The 17,242-nt window shown below is 42.0% G+C and overlaps 1 protein-coding gene across 6 annotated transcripts in view; it reads left to right on the top strand.

Moving 5' to 3' along the window:
• Window positions 1–17,242, top strand: part of CTBP1 (C-terminal binding protein 1) — a 441,341-nt gene that overhangs the window by 420,573 nt on the left and 3,526 nt on the right. For all 6 annotated transcript variants that reach the window (XM_078148244.1, XM_020992252.2, XM_020992251.2 and 3 more), the window contains 4 exons: window positions 5,765–5,979; window positions 9,921–10,051; window positions 11,966–12,093; window positions 16,929–17,046. In XM_078148244.1, the coding sequence (XP_078004370.1) occupies window positions 5,765–5,979; window positions 9,921–10,051; window positions 11,966–12,093; window positions 16,929–17,046 (592 nt within the window). The remainder of the gene's footprint in view (window positions 1–5,764; window positions 5,980–9,920; window positions 10,052–11,965; window positions 12,094–16,928; window positions 17,047–17,242) is intronic.

Raw genomic sequence — 17,242 nt, forward strand, 5'->3', positions numbered from 1 at the left:
TTATGCAAATGTTAATTCATCACTTGTTTAGACCAAAGGAGAAAAACAGATCTGCTTTTGTATTTGAATTATCCCTACACATTAGTAGTGTGTGGGGTGTTCAGGGAGGACTAGCACCTCTGGTGTGAGAGCTGCCAAGCCCTTGTCGGAGCTGCCCCTCTCCCTTTGGCATCCACTTGATTCACCCACCTTTCGTCGGTGGCTGTAAGAGGCTGTAGCATGTGCAGCGGCTACACCTATAAACTGTTGTGGCAGATGGGCTACCAGTGGGCCTCAAACCTGTCAGTGAGTTAGGGAGATGTCTACCCTACCATCTAGAGGGATGTGAAGACTTCCCCCCAGAAGAACAGGAGGATGAGCACAATTTGTTCAGTGGCCGTAGAGGCAGCCAAAGCAGGAACTGTGAAGTGCGTAGGGTTTGATCAGACGTTGAAGGCACCAAGGTCATCTGCTGAATCCCAAGCCATCACTGGGATTTAAATGGCATTACCATGGGTGCAGTTCAACCTTGTGTAAGCAATTAACATTTCCAGTTACAAGTTTCTTTTAATTGGAGCCAGAGGGACAAGTGGACAAAGTCATGCGCTTAACTCTTTGGTTGTAGCAAGCTGTATTCTGCAGTAAGGGCCTAGACAGAGGAGGCTGAGCTGAAGGAGTGTGCTTATCAAAGCTTGCTCGGCTTGCTCACTGTCCCTGTCAAGATTCTAACAAATGGTTTAAGGGAATGAAGTAAACAAAGTAGGGTATTTTTTTTCTGTTATAAAACTAGGGAAATGCAAGTACCAATTAAATGAATGCAAAGTTGTAATTTTTATCTACAAAGTTGTATTTTCTTTCTCCTGTGTTCTATGCCTATAATATTGGATCAAGGCCCATTTTTCAAAGAAAAGCTCATGCCACTTAAAGTATTTTCTGCATTATTCCTTCTTCTCTTCCATATGCACAGTCTCAGCCTCAGCCCCAGAAATATTCCATTTCTCTTCATCCACTCAGCAGTTATTTATTAGGCACCTGCTGTGAGCTATTTTCTCCTGTGAACCTTGAGTGACAGAGCAGCAGCAGGCTGAATCTCTCTGCCTTTGAGGCATAAGAATATTGGATCATAGATTTAGAGTCGAAAGGAACATCTTAAATATCCCTTAGGTCATCTTAGGTCAGCCCTGTCATTTTCTGATCAGGAAACTACACTTAGACTTCTGTTGTGGAATCACAATGTATGTATAGGAAATGAGGAAATGTGATAATAACTAACATTTGCTATGTAATGCTTTAAGATTTGCAAAGCTCTGTGTGTGTGTGTGTGCGCGCGCACGCACGTGCGTGCGCATGTATGTATGTGTGTATTGTTTGATTCTCTTAACTTTAAGAGAATCCACTGAGAAAGTGGATATTATCCTTGTTTTAAGGATGAGGAAACTGAGGTTTTTTAGTGGTTTATCCGAGGTTATACCACTAATGAGTCAAGATTTGAACTCGGGTCCTTCTGACCAGCACTCTGTGCAGCTGCTTAACTGTTTAAACACCAACAACAAATGAGCTTAGCAAGGTCATCAAAGTGTAGCTTACAGCCAGTGTCAAACATGTGACCCACGACCCCCTTGAAGGGATCTGAACTAAATTAAAATATAATTGAGAAATATTTAACAAAATAAATGAAAACAAAACAAGAATAACATTACATTTTAAAACGAAGTCAATATGTAGCCCATGGGATCTTCATTATGGTTTAGTGGTCCCCATTTCTATTTGAGTTTGACAACATTGGCTTAGAGTGTATCTGTGAGAGGTAAAGGAATTTAGAAGAGAATATTGTGAATATAGGGTTTTGTCAAGGAAGACTTCTGATGGGAGGTGACTGTGGAGTGTGAGCTTCATAAGGAGGAGGAGAGGAGGGTTGGGTTTGGGTTTGACCTGTGGCTCCCAAGATCTGTTTCCAGCTCTGCAACTCTGTGGCCTGAGGTCAGCACTAAAAAGATTCAGTGAACATTTGCTAAATTAAGTGGAGACGTTTCTAGTAAAAGAAACGTCACAAATAATAGCCCTGAAGCCAGAATGAACGAGCTGTGCAGGAACAATGTCAAGATTAGCAAAATATCTACAGTGGAATTTTGGAAGATGAGATTTGAGAAGAATACTGACCAGGCCATAGGAGAGACCATATGAATGCTAGGATAGAGATTAAAACTGATCCAGCAAGCCAGAGGTATTCATCTTTTTTCGGAGAAGGAGTTATGTTTAATTTTCCAAAAATCTTATGATAAGGACTAGATATGGTTAACAGTGTAAGGTGAGCAGAATTTGAGACACGGCAGTAGCCTGGTGGTGTTCCCTGCCCATTAGGATCCCCTTGAGCTAGGTAGTAGCCAACCTGCAAGATCAGCCACATAAGGCTTTAAGAGCTACTTGTCATTTATCATCTACGTATTGGAGAAGAAAGCCATTGTAAAATTGGAGGCAGGAAAGTAACATCATAAAAAGGGACATGAGAACGTAGGATGTAGAGTCAGAATGGATCCTGGGCATCGTATAGTCCAACTCCTTGATTAGTTACCAACTATGTGATAGTAACCAATCCTCAGTATAGTGCATTGGTCTGGCATTATTAGGGATGAGCACTGCTTGTGCCGGTTTTCAAGAACATTGGAGATAGCTTCTTTAAACATCACATTTTTAAAAAATTGACCCTTTTGGATGGAAGTTATTCTAGAATGGTTTTATATACTTTTCTGTATTTACAATAAGTGATGGGGTGGTGGTATCAACGTAGGGGAGCTTCCAGTGAAGAAATTCCATCTCCCAATGCAGATGAGCACCTCTTCTTCAGCTTTTGGTCTTAAGAGAGATGTGAAAAGCTGGAGAGGTTAAGAGATTGGCCTAAGGTCATGTGGCACAGGATGTACCAGAGGTAGGACTGGACTCTGAGGTCAACGTTATCCACTCTGCGAGCTTGCCTCTCAAAGTAAAAGTGTATTGAACATAATTAAAGCTTTTCTTGATGACTTAATTATCCTAGAAGGGACTGAGGTGTGGTGGCCTGGACAGAAAAAGACAAACAGAAACCCATGAACACTCTTCATATATCTGCAGGTTGATCTATGCAAGAGGAACTTGCCCCGATTGACTTCAGAGATCAGAACAAGATCAGAACACATCAGAAGTGACTGGGAGGCAAATGTTGGTTCAAACTTCTTAATAAAGTCTCCAGAAATATAAGGTGCTGCTTAGGAAAATAAATAGAGGCTCAATAACAATAATAGCCGTAATAGCTAGCATTGATTTAGCACTTGGAGATGTGCAAACCTGTGCTGTCATTTGTCGCTCAGACCACCCTAGGAGTTAGGACCACTGTCACTCCCACTTACAGAGGATGAACCAGAACCTGAGGATGTGGTCACTCCTGGCCCAACGCCATTCTCAGGATCCCTCTCCCCCTTGGAGAGACACCATAGAAGGATTCCTCTGAATGTGGACATTGGACTGGATCATCACTGAGGTCTTTCTCTAACTGTAATTTAGTTCATGCCACCAGTATTTGTTAAACACCACCTACATGACTGGCGCTGGGCAAAGACCAAAATGACAGAGTCCTTGTCATGCTCGAGCCTTCTGTTCTCCGGGGGGGGAAACAACATGTACACAGGGAAGTAAATACAAAATAATTCCAGGTGAAGTGGCGCTAACAGTTGGGGGGAATCAGCTCAAACTGAGCTGAGCCTCTAATGAAACTAGAGAAACTGAGAGGCAGATGCGAAAACGAAGAGCATTCCCTATATGAGGCACAGCCAGTGTAGACATAGGAGAAAGAAGGTCAGCTATAGGGAAAAATGCGTAAGCCAGTTTAGCTAGAATGTAGAAGATGTGAGGAGAAGTAATGTGAAATCAATCTACAAAGATAGATTGGAGGCAGATTTTGAAGTACTTTAAATGCCAACAGAGGAACTTGTATTTTATCCTGGAAGTAGTGGGAAGCCATCAAGCTTCTTGAACCATATGCATTAGGTAGGGAAGATGGATTGGAGAGAGCAGATACCAGAGGCAGGGAGACCAATGAAGAAGAGACTGTTGCAATAGTCAAAGCAAAAGGTGGTCTGGCATGGTGGCTGTGTGTGAGTAGAGAGAAGGGAATTGGATGTAAGATATAAGAGGTAGAATCAATAAATGTCTATCCACTCATATAGGAAGAGTTGAGTCGTGAGTTGAAGATGACTGATCTCACACATCTTGGAAGATGGTGGTACCCTCAATAGAAATAAGGAAGGAAGTTAAGAATAATCAGTTGTGGAGGAAGGATAACAAGTGATCAATATGAAATTCAATTTTACTGTAAGACTTCAAATCTTTCATGAGCTAACTTTATGAGACTAACACCTGTACTTTAGGAAGGCAAAACCTGATGAAAAAACATTATTAGCACTTGTAAGCAAATTTCTTTTCTTGGGTTCTTTAGAATTAGGTCTCTGCTTTCCTATTCTGTCTTCTCTACTTGCCCCATCCTCCACAGGAGGGTTTTGTGCCTCTTCTTTGGTGGTAACTGTGGACATTATTAGTTGGCGTTATCGAATTGTATTTTATCTTGTGAGTCGTATTACAAATACACGTAGAGATCCTAACCCAGATGGGAAGGACCAGCCTAAAAAAGGCTTGGCATGAGGCTGCACTAAGGGCATGAAATATAATGGGGAAATTTTTGGACCTGGAATCAGGCACACTTAGGTTCAGATATTGCCTCTGACATTGTAGAATGTAAGTGTCATGCACATAGTAGGGATTGTTTCCCTTCTCACATTGGTGTCCACAGCACCCCAAAGAGTGCCTGTAGGTGCAGAGTAGGCAAGTCATAAATGTTTGTTGGTTGATGAATTATTATCTTGTATGACCCTGGGTGGGTCATGTCACCTCTGAGACACAAGTTCCTCATCTAAGGGAAGAAAAAGGCTATCTTATCTGGAGCATCTAAATCACAGGTTTGTCGTGAGGATTAAATGAAATGGTGTACGTAAAACACCTTATAATTCTTTTTTTTCTGCTTTATTTTTTTATTTTTTTTTATTTTATTAATTTATTTTGACTTATCAATCACTTCCATATGCTTTTGAGTTGAAAATTTTTCTCCCCCTTCCTCCTCCCCACCCTCCCCAAGACAGCACACAATCTGATATAGGCTTTACATTTACATTCCTATTAAACATATTTTCACATTAGTGAAGTTATAAGTAAAAATTAAAACCAATAGGAGGAACCATCAGAAAGATGAAACAAAACTCAACAGAAGGTAAAAATAAGTGATAGCGATTCGACTTCCATAGTTCTTTCTTTGGATGTGGATAGCATTTTCCATCCCAAGGCCTCTGGAGATGTCTTAGATCCTTGTAATGCTGAGAAGGGTTCAGTTTAACAATATTAGTTATCGCATAACGTGGCTGTTATTGTGTACAAAGTCTTCTTGGTTCTGCTCACTTCACTCAGCATCAGACCATACAAGTCTTTCCAGGTTTTTCTGAAGTCAGCCTGTTCATCATTTCTTACAGCACAGTAGTATTCCATTACATTCATATACCACAACTTGCTCAGCCATTCCCCAGTTGATGGGCATCCTCTCAATTTCCAATTCTTTGCCACCACAAAAAGAGCTGCTATGAATATTTTTGTACATGAAATACCTTATCATTCTTAAGGCACAATATGAATGTCAGCTGTTGTTACCTTGACAAACAAGTTGATTCCTTGCCGTGACTGTTGTTCATGTGTTTGCCTCTCTGTTTAGGTCGTGTTGGACAGGCAGTTGCACTTCGTGCCAAAGCCTTTGGCTTCAATGTCATTTTCTATGACCCATACCTTTCCGATGGCATTGAGCGTGCTCTGGGGCTCCAGAGGGTGAGCACTTTACAAGACCTGCTATTTCACAGTGACTGTGTAACCCTACACTGCAGCTTGAATGAACACAATCATCATCTGATTAATGACTTCACCATTAAGCAGGTAACCACGTCAGGCACTTGGGTCCTGTTGGTCATTTGGGTTGGTGTGATGTACAGTGTTCAGACAGAGACCTTCTTTTTTTCTGTGGAGCTGTGGTGGCTAGTCTGCCTTTCCTGCCTTTTCTTTGCTGACCCTCATAGTTAGGAAATAGTTGATGCCAGATTTATCTGTTTAGTGGTGCTTTTCATTGGATTTGACTTAAATCAAATTTATAAAATGGGCTAATTAATAGTATCTACCTCCCAAGGTCATTGTGAGGATCGAATGGAATAACACTGCATAGGAGGTTTAATTGTGTGAATTTGCCCGAAAAGCAAAAATCATGGCTGTTTTCTTTATATTACCATCAAATTTGGTTTTAAAGTATAGCTCATTAATTATTTATGAAGCCTCACCCTGCACTGTCCAATGTCCAAAGGCTACACTGGTAGAAACACTGTCTTTGGTGTGAGCTCACTGTTGCTCTGTAATTTACCTCGTCCTGATGAACAGGGTGGGAATCCTGGATTTCCTGGTTTCCAGGGCTAGATGATGAAAATTGTCATAGGTCTACAGAACTCAAAAGACAGAACTTAGAATGGCACAGATCAAGAAATGAGTCAATCTGTACCTGCTTTGCCTTTAAAAGCAAGAGAGCAAGTTGGAGGAGGGAACCACCTGCCCCCGCCACTTTCCCATTTAGACCTCCACTCCTCCCAGGCCGGCACTCCTCCTAAAAGGTAGCCTCCTCAGGGACGGAGCAAAGAAATCTGGGCGTGGGAGAGACACGGCGTGAGGAGACGGCATCGGGTCAGTTCTCCCTGAAATAAGCTTGGGTTATGGGGAAGGGGACAGGGGTCCAAGGCTCCTTCTACCCAAAAGGCAACTTTCTGTATTCCCAGCAGTGAAAGGGGGAAACTGAAATCCGTTGTGGAGCAGAATTCACAACTTGAAATGCCCTTCTTGTTCAGAAACATACCGGACTTGAAAAAGCACCATTGGTGCATTTCAAATAAGCAAGTATTATGACTGCTTAGCGCCCCCTTGTGTTCAAAGCGAATGCTCGCAGAGGCTGATACTATTTAAATAGTAATCTGGACTTGAATTTTCCAAAATTGATTGCTAACTTCTCCAGTCCTTTACAGAGCTTAAGATGTATAATAGATCAGCTTGGGTATCATCTTAAAATTCCTTTTTTTGAAGTAAAATAGCTGGGGATGAACCCAGCTGCTCCTGGTCCTGTGTCTGTGAACACTTAAATGCTTGTTCTTCTTGCTGTGGGAAGTCAAGATTCAAAATCCACAACTTAAAATGGCCCCACTGGAATGGAAGCTTTCTGGAGGGCAGGGACTGCTACTGCCTTTCGTTGTACCTCCAGCACTTAGTTTCTGGCATGTAGTGAATGGTTGCTAAATACTTATTAACTGATGTTTTAAATGATGCCCGGTAGACTTCAATTATGGGATCAGAATCCATGAAGCCTTCTGTCACTGGAATTAAATGTTAGTTTTGATTTCAAGTATAGACTTGGAGTCAAAGTATTTACTTTGTTGAATTGAAATTGGATTAAAACAGTGGAAAGTTTTCTATAGGTGACTTAATTTTTTAATGTCGCCTTGGTCAGCTTTTCCCACATCAGTTTACCTTCATTGTTTACATCAGTACTAGCTATGTCCTTTTGTAGTCATTCAGTGCTTAAAGAATAGTTGTAAGGTTTTATGGTAGTGAAGTTCCTAACAAGTGATTAGTGTAGCTAAATATTGTTAAAAGTTTTGATTAAAAAAAATTAGCTGCCTCTCCACATAAATATTTAAAATAAAATATATTAAGAAAAGTAGATAAGTCACAAGAATAGTTCCCAAAGGTTATTGCATCATTGGATTTAGACCTAGAAAGGGCCTTTTCGAGACCATTTAATCCAACCCCTTTATTTTTCAAAGAAAGAAACTGAGGCCAAGAGAGGTGAAGTGACTTTCTGTGATTCTTTACAATTCACAGAGTGCTTCCCTCCTGACGACTTTGTGAAGTAGGTATTATCACCTCACGTTTTTTTACAGTAAGAAGCTGAAACTCAGAAAACAACCATAGTATTAAAAATATTGTGTATTTACAAATGAGGGAAGTGTCCTTAGAGTAGCTAAGTGATCTTTGAGCAGTCCCTCAGCTCAGCAGAGTTCCCTAGAGGGGACCTTCATCTGCTCTCTCTCTTCCTGCTCACCCAGGCTTCCTCCACGTATGAAGACTTAGGAAGTTACTTTTTTTTTTCAAGAAGTTGAATTTAAATTTAGACCAGAATGATTAAAAGATGAGATCAAAATATTTTCTCACTTGAAATAGCCACCTCAGTGAGACACTAGAAGAATAACATTTTAAGTTAGGAAAGAATGCGTTGTAAGTACATGATCAAAGTGAACTATCTAAAGTTGGCATGTCTGTGTAGGAGGAAGTTTTTCATGCACATCATACAATGTGCATTATGAAGTTTGGCTATTTATTTTTAGAAACATTTGTTGCATAAATGACTGTGCCCCCAGGTCCCCCATCCCCACAACTCAGGATGCCTAGCAGCACACACTGTGTAGGAAACCCCCTCCGAATGGCATGCTCTGCATGTGCATGCTCTCTGTGAGCAGGGAGCTCAAGGTTGCCAAGGGAACCTCAACACTGAATTTCCCTTCCTTTAGAGTTAAAATTGTAGCCTGGCTGTTAATGTAATCTTGTGTGAAAGCAGTTTTCCTGAAATGGCTTCCTACATATGAAATCAAAGTGAGGGTGGGAAGAACTGAGGGGCTGGACAACAGGCTAACTTCTGGCTCACTGGTTTCTAGGAACTGGAGGTTGCAGTTTCCAAAAACAGAATTACTTAAACTTTCATCTGTGTCTAGTTTATAATAGGCTTATTAAAATCAGATTATTTTAAATTGGATCTTGATAACACAGATGAGAAGAGAAGTAGTTGAAGTGCTGCCAACAGAAGGGTGAAGCATCAGGACCCTTTGGGCAAAGGCTTTCCTGGAGCTCGGACACTGCTTGGGCCACCTTGGCCCCATCTAGGAGGGATGTTGTCATTGCCAAGGAGCCAGGGCCAGCCTGAAGAGACATCTAGAATCACTGACTGTCTGTCTTCATTCTAGCCAGTTTTTCTGAAGGCTCATGTCTTTGTGAGTCTTTCTGTGTGACTTTTGCCTCAAGGCCTCTCTTGCTGCCAGAGTCTGTTTGCATCATACTAGGCTGGCACACGAGGATGTGAGAGTTAGCTACAATAGCCTTGAGAATTTCATATTGCCAACGCTGTGTTCCCTCTCCTTTCTTTTCCTGTCTTCTTTCTCTGCCTCTGTCTGTCTCTTTCTTTCTCCTTCTCTTCCTCCCCCCACCCCCATTTATTTTAGGAATACGACAGTTTTTCTTACGACTCCAAAATAGGGTTGAAATCTTCCCCCAATTAGAGATCATAACAGTGAACAGAAATTAAGTTTAATGAGATTGATTTGTCTCTACCTTTGGTTTACTCTTTATTACAAGAGCCTTCCCTCGTCCTCCAAACTCGTTGTCATTGAGGTATGCCCAACTAGTTGTTCTCCCACCTCTTTGCAATTTATGCAGTTCAGTTTCTTTGCAACACTAAAGCATCCCTTCCCAGCCTTAGGCCTGTCTTGGGAATTCTGTTGATAAACTTAGTGACTGAGTGTGCAACACCATCTTAGTTTTGAGCAGCTCAACTCTGACACCACAGATTGAATTGGTGTGAATGACTGTGTTATATCTGAAGCTCAAACAAAAGTTCCTCCCTGGGAAATTGTGGCATAATGTCTTGTTTTTCAAAGTAGATAGAGAGTATAAGGATAATCATTCTCGATGCTTAGGCTTTGTTGTAATGGATGCTTCTTTTGAGTAAATGAGAATGCCTCTACTTTTATTTTATCTTATTTTTAATTTGATTATTATTTTTTAATTTTTCCCAGATGAGACAAGGGGCTTTCCTGGTGAACACAGCACGAGGTGGGTTGGTAGACGAAAAAGCACTGGCACAGGCCCTGAAGGAAGGAAGGATACGAGGGGCAGCCTTAGATGTACATGAGTCAGAACCATTCAGGTGCTTTTCTGTTTGTTCTTTTGTTCCCTTTCCTTATTTTTTCATTATAGTGGATGATGTCGCCAATCAGCCAACTCCCACCCCCACCCTACAACCACCCTCACTGATAGCCAACGCTGTGATCCGTCCAGATGGAGTAAGACCTCTGATTGCATGGGAAAAGTCCATAGGTCCAAGCCCCTTTTTTGTCCCAATGAAGGAAAAGGTAGGGGTAGGAAGGAGATATGGCCATCAATCCATGTCTTCTGGAGAACACTTGGGCATAGTAAATGTCACTCAGAACAAGCCTCTCAGCTGAAGGAAGTCATAGTGATCATTCCCCAAAATACCCACCCAGAGTAGAGAAGGAGAACTAGGCTCTTCCTATGAAATTACACAGATGCAAATGTGATCTTTGAGTGTCGGTATTTAATATCTAAGATGTACATGCCCTTCCAGGAATGATTGAAGCAGGAAGTTACAGTAACCAGAGGAGAGTTCTGTGACAGTCTCATGGGCTTCAGGAAGGCCTGGGCATCACTATCACCCTGTCTCCCATAGGTTTCTGCTAGTATAGATGGAGCTGATGACTACAGTATTCAGCCCAGTAGCTTTCATTTCCTCCTCTACCCCCTCCCCCAACCCTGTCTATTTTTGTTAAGAGCTGGTTTTAAGTCTGCCCATGCTTCTGAAATGAAAGCCCAAAATGCTACTGGCCTTGCTACCTCATCCTGTCCCCTAACAGCTCTGTGAGAAACACTGGAGATAGTGATATCTCCTCAGTCACTATGACCCTGGACCAAATAGAAAGATGCAAGTTCAAATCCATCAGGAGAAAATTAGACTGATTGTTTTAACTATAGAAACCCACATAACACATGAGAAGAGATACTGAATATGGATTATCAGAGACCAGCCACTAATTGATGGTAATCGACAACGAAGTCTTTTACAATCAATCCTAAAAGGTTACTTACAAATAGAAAGCTTGATACTCTATTGCCCAAGAAGCCACCACATCCTCTTGTTTACTTCTAAGTGTAACCATTACAACAAGGTGATTAATAGTGTGTACAAAGAAGGCCTCAGCCTTAATGGCATTCAGAATATCTGATAGAAGAAATGGGGTGGAATGAGATTTCCAAGATAATTTTCTTAAGAAAGTCACATAAACCAGGGAGCAGGCATTACTTGGCATAAATATGTATTGCCTGCCTAAGGCAGTAGCCTGTTACTACACAGTTCTCAGCAGCTAACAAGCCTCAGTTGGATGGAACCATTTCTGGGCTTCATGTCCAGGTCACCTTGTCAAGTCCTTATCCATCTAAATCAACAGCTGTGCTAGAGGTGAGATGGAGTAACACATTAGGGTGTTCACATGTCTCTCCATGTGACCAATGAAAACAGTAGGGGTAGGGCCAAGGTCTGTTAACAGCCTGTGGCTCTATGTGAGGAGGTTATGATACTCATGTTCTGGCTTTGCCATCAATTTTTTGGGTGGCCCTGAGCATAACATTTTCTGTCCACTGAAAAATCTGTCTCGTCAGATTTTATGTTTGAGCCTCATTGAAGGCCTATTGTTGGGGGGCAGGGAATAATATACATATATGTGTATGTGTATGTATATGTGTATCTATACATACAGATATATATAAAATCATTGGTCCTTTATTTTAATCTTTCTTGCCTACCATATATGTTAAAAAGAAAGTATTGTCTTTGTGACTCTTGATGTTATGGGAAGCCTATTTAAAAGCTGATGCCATGAAGTGGGGTGGTGATTATAAGCTAGCTGGTATCAGACTTCCAAGACATGCCAAAGGACACTTTGTAAATGTTTTGATAACTGAAAATCAGCCTTCTCTCACTATATCTGTCTCTTCTCACCCTTTTACGCTTCTGGTTATTCTAATTATGTTTTATGACTGTGTTTAGCTTTAGCCAGGGTCCCCTAAAGGACGCACCAAATCTGATCTGCACTCCCCATGCAGCGTGGTACAGTGAACAGGCCTCCATTGAGATGCGAGAGGAGGCTGCTCGGGAGATCCGGAGAGCCATTACAGGTAGCCATTATACTCTGATAGCTTAGCTTCTCCTCCCTAGGGTTGGGTGGGAAGGGGGCCAGTTGCTGTAATTCAGTCACATGTGAAGAAGGAAAGTACTGTTTATTCAGCCGTTTACCTCTGGCCACAGGGTACTTGGGGGGAAGGGGCTTTTGCTGTGTCATCCTGTGAGTACATCTCCCCAGCAACAAACATTGATTAAGTTCCTGGCATGCTTTGTGCTTAGAAAGATGAAAGTTTTTGATACACTGTTCCCTCAAGAGTGTTGGAGGAGTTGCTAGAAAAATTTTGGCACTAGCAAAGATAATTTGTAGTCAAGAAAACTAGAGCTTATTCTTTAACAAATGAACAAAAAAAAAAGGGCCAGTCTTCATGAAGAAATTTTCAGGAGGGCCGATGCCAGAGAAAGATTCATATTCCTCTGGGTAAGAAGCTGCACTATGCTGAAGGAATCAGGGTCATGCCCAAGAAGTGTGATTAAAGGCCAGGAAAGTAATCACTTTGAACCCATGAAGGATGATAGAGGGTTGAGGGGAGTCATGGGGTTAATAAAAACCTGGTGTCGTATGAGGAAATTGTCATGTAGAAAAGACTCAGAAAAATAGTGAGGCCCGGAAACCCAGCTGTTGCCCACTTTGGTGTGGAATCCTGTAAGGTGCCCAGAGGTCTTAGTGCACGCCATTTTGACTTGTTAAAGCTATGCAAGCTCTTAAAGATTAAGATGACTCTTAAGACCTTAGGGACGCCCTCTGTGTGCATGGAGTTTTCCCTTGACTGACTAGAGCTTACACCCTCATTTTGTGTTATTGCTGGAGACTGGTTATTGGACTAGATTGACCAATTTACTGCAGTGGTTCTGATGTTCTAACTTTTATGACCATTTCCAAGCCATGTTAGCTTTGGATTTTGAGAGCATGAGTAAAGAAACATTTCAGGTAGGAACTGGGTTTGACAGTGGGTGAGGGTACATCAAAGTGAGGCTGAATTAAGGCTCATGGCTACAGAATTATTTTCTGTAGTTGACCATGTTGGTACCAAGAAAACTGAATGAACAGTTCTGGGTAATGTCCTTTAGGCTACTGGACAGATTTGAAAGGAATCTAGACTAGTTTTAAAAAACATAAAAGTATTGGCAATAACAAAGGGGAGTAATCAGTCCTTCAACAAACATTAAGTACCTCCTCTGTTTATCACTGGGGATTCAAATGCAAAAAAATTAAACCATCCTTATTCTCAGGGAGCTACATTCTAGCAGGAGAGGTCACATGAACACAAATAAGTATTTGCAGAATGAAGATAGAGGGAGGACTTGGGGGGGGTCAGGGTGCAAGAGAAGACTTTGTGTAGAAGGTGGTGCTTGAGTTGTGCCCTGAAGGTAAGGAGAGCTCTCTGAAGGGGAGGTGAGTAGGCAGGGCTGTAGAATGCAGGCAGTGCGGCGGAATGATAGGATAGACCCAGGCTGTGAAGGATTCTGGTACATTGGACTCCAGAGACAATAAGGAAGTACTGGAATTTACTGAGGAGGGGGTGAGAGGGCCAGACCTGCACTAAGGAAAACTGTGTTGGCATAAATGTGGAAGATGGATAGGAACAAGGAGACTTGAGGCAGAGAGACAGATTAAGAGCCCTCTGCAGTGGGGCAGACAAGAGGCAACAAAGCCCAGGGAAAGGCGGTGGCTGGGTAAGCGTGGAGTAAGGGATTCGGTATATGAGGTAAGAGACAGTGAAAGAGCTTATGAACCATGAAGATTTGGAAGAGTGGTATTGCCTTCCCCAGAAAAGGGGAATATGGGAAGATGGGTGGGCCTATATCCAGTAGAGAGTTGGTGATGTAAGACTGAAGCTAAGGGGAGAGACAGGTCAGAATCTATGAGACATGTGCATAGGGATGATAATTGAACCCACAGGAGCAGATAAGGTCATCAAGAAAATATAGGAAAAGAGAAGGCCCAAGATTGAGCCTTGGGGAATACCCAGGTTGTGGGCGAGATAGGGTTGGTGAGCCATACCAAAGAGGCCCAAGGAAGAGGAGAAAGAATCACACAGGAAGGGAGGGAGCCAGGAGGGAATCACGTCAAAACTCAGAGTGGAGAAAGTATCTAGGAGGAAAGAGTGATCAAGTGTAAAATGCAGCAGATAGATCTCTTAGCAATTAAGAGATCATTGGTAATTTTGAAGAGAGCAGTTTCAGTCAAGTGATGGGGCCAGAAGCCAGATTGCAAAGCAATGAGTAAGAGAGGGAGTAGGTGAAATGAGTGGAGAGAGCTTATTTGAGGTGTAAGACTGAGAAAAGGAGATGAGAAAAGAGATGATAGCCTGAGGGAATGATAGGACCAAATGAAGGTTTTTTTAAAGATGGGGGAGACTTGAGCATGTTTGAGGGAAGCAGGGAAGGATCTAGTAGAGAGGGAGATTGAAGACTCGAGAGAAAAAGGGGGCATGATTGAGAGGACAATATGCCAGAGAAGGTAGAAGGGGATGGGAACAAGGGCCTGCGTGGAGGGTTGGCTCTAACAAGAAGAAGGGCCACCCCTTTGTCGGAGACTGGGGAGGTGATAGGAGAAGTTTTAGCATGAGGAGGAGGAGTGGGTGGGGAGAAGGTTGAGGAGATAAAGTTTAGGGCGACATCCGTGAGGAGTGAGATGGGGAAAAAATTAGTAAGCAATCAAAGGAAAGCCCACTTGGAGCGAGATGCCAAAAACATGTGTGATTTTCCCTTCTACATCCAGTGCAGGTAAGTGAAGGAGCTGGGCAGCGGAAGAGATCCAAGACTGAGGGTTAACCAGGGGTGCAGGGATTAGAGAGGAGAGGCCGATAATGTGGAATTGAATGGTTGACTGTAGGGTCAAGTCAGGACAGGATAATGGTGGCTTATTGAGGGGCAGAGGGATTGGATATTGTGAGTTGGGGGAAGAACAGGTTTAAGAGGGATGAAGCAGGAAGCTCCCAGTATTTGGGGAGATAGCAGATGTACATGAGAAACAAAATAATCATGCCTTTCTTTTTGTGATGTGAAAAATAGACTCTGGCTTCTTATCTCAGAAAATAATAATGATGATAACAGTTATAATCACTAGCACTTTTATAGTGCTTTGAGGTTTGCAAAGCACTTTACAAATATTTTATCTTCACAACAATCCTGGAGAAAAATGGTGTGATAGGAGGTTACGGTCAGATGGAATGTCAGGAGTTTTTGATCAGGGATATGAGTGAGTTCTCTTTGCCAAAGCTACCTTCCACATGTGCCTTTGATCTCATACTTTCCCATCTTTCCTAATGTGATCATCCCTTTTCTCTTTAATATTCAGTCTCTCCCTGTCTACTGCATCCTTCCCTGCTTCCTTTAACCATGAACAATTTTCCTCCATCTTTCACTTCCTACCATCCCCTTAAGCTATCACCCTAAATCTCTTCTCTCATTCTCAGCCAAAGTCTTAGAAAAAGATATTTGTACTATGGGTAATGATTCTCCTTATGCTTGGCTTAGGTGGAATGGAGGAATATGTCATAGGATTTAAGGAAATTGAAGAATTGGGAAGTTGGAGTGTTTGAGGAAGCATCGCCATGAATTTTGGAGTCCTCTAGTATAAGGGTAGGGATTAGGGAAGAGAAAACAGGGAGCCAAGTGCTAAATTCCTTGAGAAAGGAGATCCAGAGAATGAATGAGTGTGCATTTATTAAGCTCTTGCTGTGTGTGAAGCCCAAGAATACGAATAGAATAGTAATACTAAGCTGAGCACTAAAGGATGACAAGTTTGAAGTGGATTTCAAAGGAGGAGAGGTTACTGAGCGATGGAGGCAAAGAGAGGGTCCGGAAGCCGCTTTGGGGAACAAAGAGTGTTTTGACTCCCCCTTCATAATATGTGAGTGAAAGTGCAGCTGTGGGTACACATCCTGGCCACGGTGACCAGGGTGCCGGTCATCATTAGTGAGAACAAGTAGATGGAGGAAGCTGGGAGGAAGAGGACCAGAGTGAAGAGAAGTTTGTTCATTGTGGAACAAGAATTCCAGAGGCTGTAGTGGAAAGGGGTCAGAGTTGGAGTGCAACACTGATAGGGGCGGTGTGAGAGAGTGATAATTGGAGGTTGGGCATAGTTTGCTTCTATGTAGTTGGTAATTAAGAAACACTGGGACTGGAAGCATAACAACTGGTGTTTTCTAGCCATGGTGTGGTAGTGGGTGGCAGATAGATTCTAAGGCTCGTTTCTACCAAGAGATGTTACAGGGCCTTGGTCTGCCTTCAGCGCTGGGGTGGAGCAGGTCACACTGTAGTAGAGCCAGAGAGGTGTTAGGCTTTGGTCTCCTGCCTGCTGGTAACAGTAACTCAAAGATTTTGAAAAACCATAAATTTACCACAAATTTTTAAAAAGTATTCTTTTTTTCCAATTACATGTAAAAATTCTTAACATTTGTTGTTTTTTTTTAAATTTTGAGTTCCACATCATCTCCCTCCTTCTCCTCCCCCCTCATTGAGAATGCAAGCAATTTGATATAGGTTAAATATGTGCCACAATTTTTTAAAAGGTATGGCAACATTTTAAAATAAGTATACTTATTTCCAGAGATAAATTGCACCTAAACCATTGAAATAAGGTTTTTGAAAACAAAATAGTAGATGTCTACATTTTTTGAAAGCTGTCTTATCTGTAGTTATGACACATTGAAAAGGATATAGTGCAATAACTGAAGAAAACTCTGAATGCCAGATTGAGGGACCAAATAACAAATTATAAACCTTTGTTTGAATCTAGGTCTGTGGAATGAAAGTGTATAAAATCAGTAGTTTAAAACAAATGTATTGTTTGTTTCCTGCCTTTCCCCCCCAATCTCCCAAGGTCGTATTCCAGACAGCCTGAAAAACTGTGTTAATAAAGATCATTTGACTGCAGCTACACATTGGGCCAGTATGGACCCAGCAGTAGTTCATCCAGAGCTTAATGGTGCCGCATATAGGTGAGTGGGGTGGGGGGGTCTATGCTGAGGGGAGAGGGGCTTTCCTTTATTTGTCTAAAATGTTGAGAGCCACATTTCAGCCTAACACCCTCCAGTCCACCGGAAGGAGTACATCAAAGTAGTGTTCTTTAGAAGTTACTCTTATTCCCTTCAAGTCCTATAAAGAGGAAAAAGTTGATTCAGGTGAGCCCGTGGA

Source organism: Phascolarctos cinereus, unplaced genomic scaffold (assembly GCF_003287225.1).
Source record: "Phascolarctos cinereus isolate Bilbo 61053 unplaced genomic scaffold, phaCin_HiC Scaffold_9;HRSCAF=440, whole genome shotgun sequence".
Lineage (NCBI taxonomy): Eukaryota > Metazoa > Chordata > Mammalia > Diprotodontia > Phascolarctidae > Phascolarctos > Phascolarctos cinereus.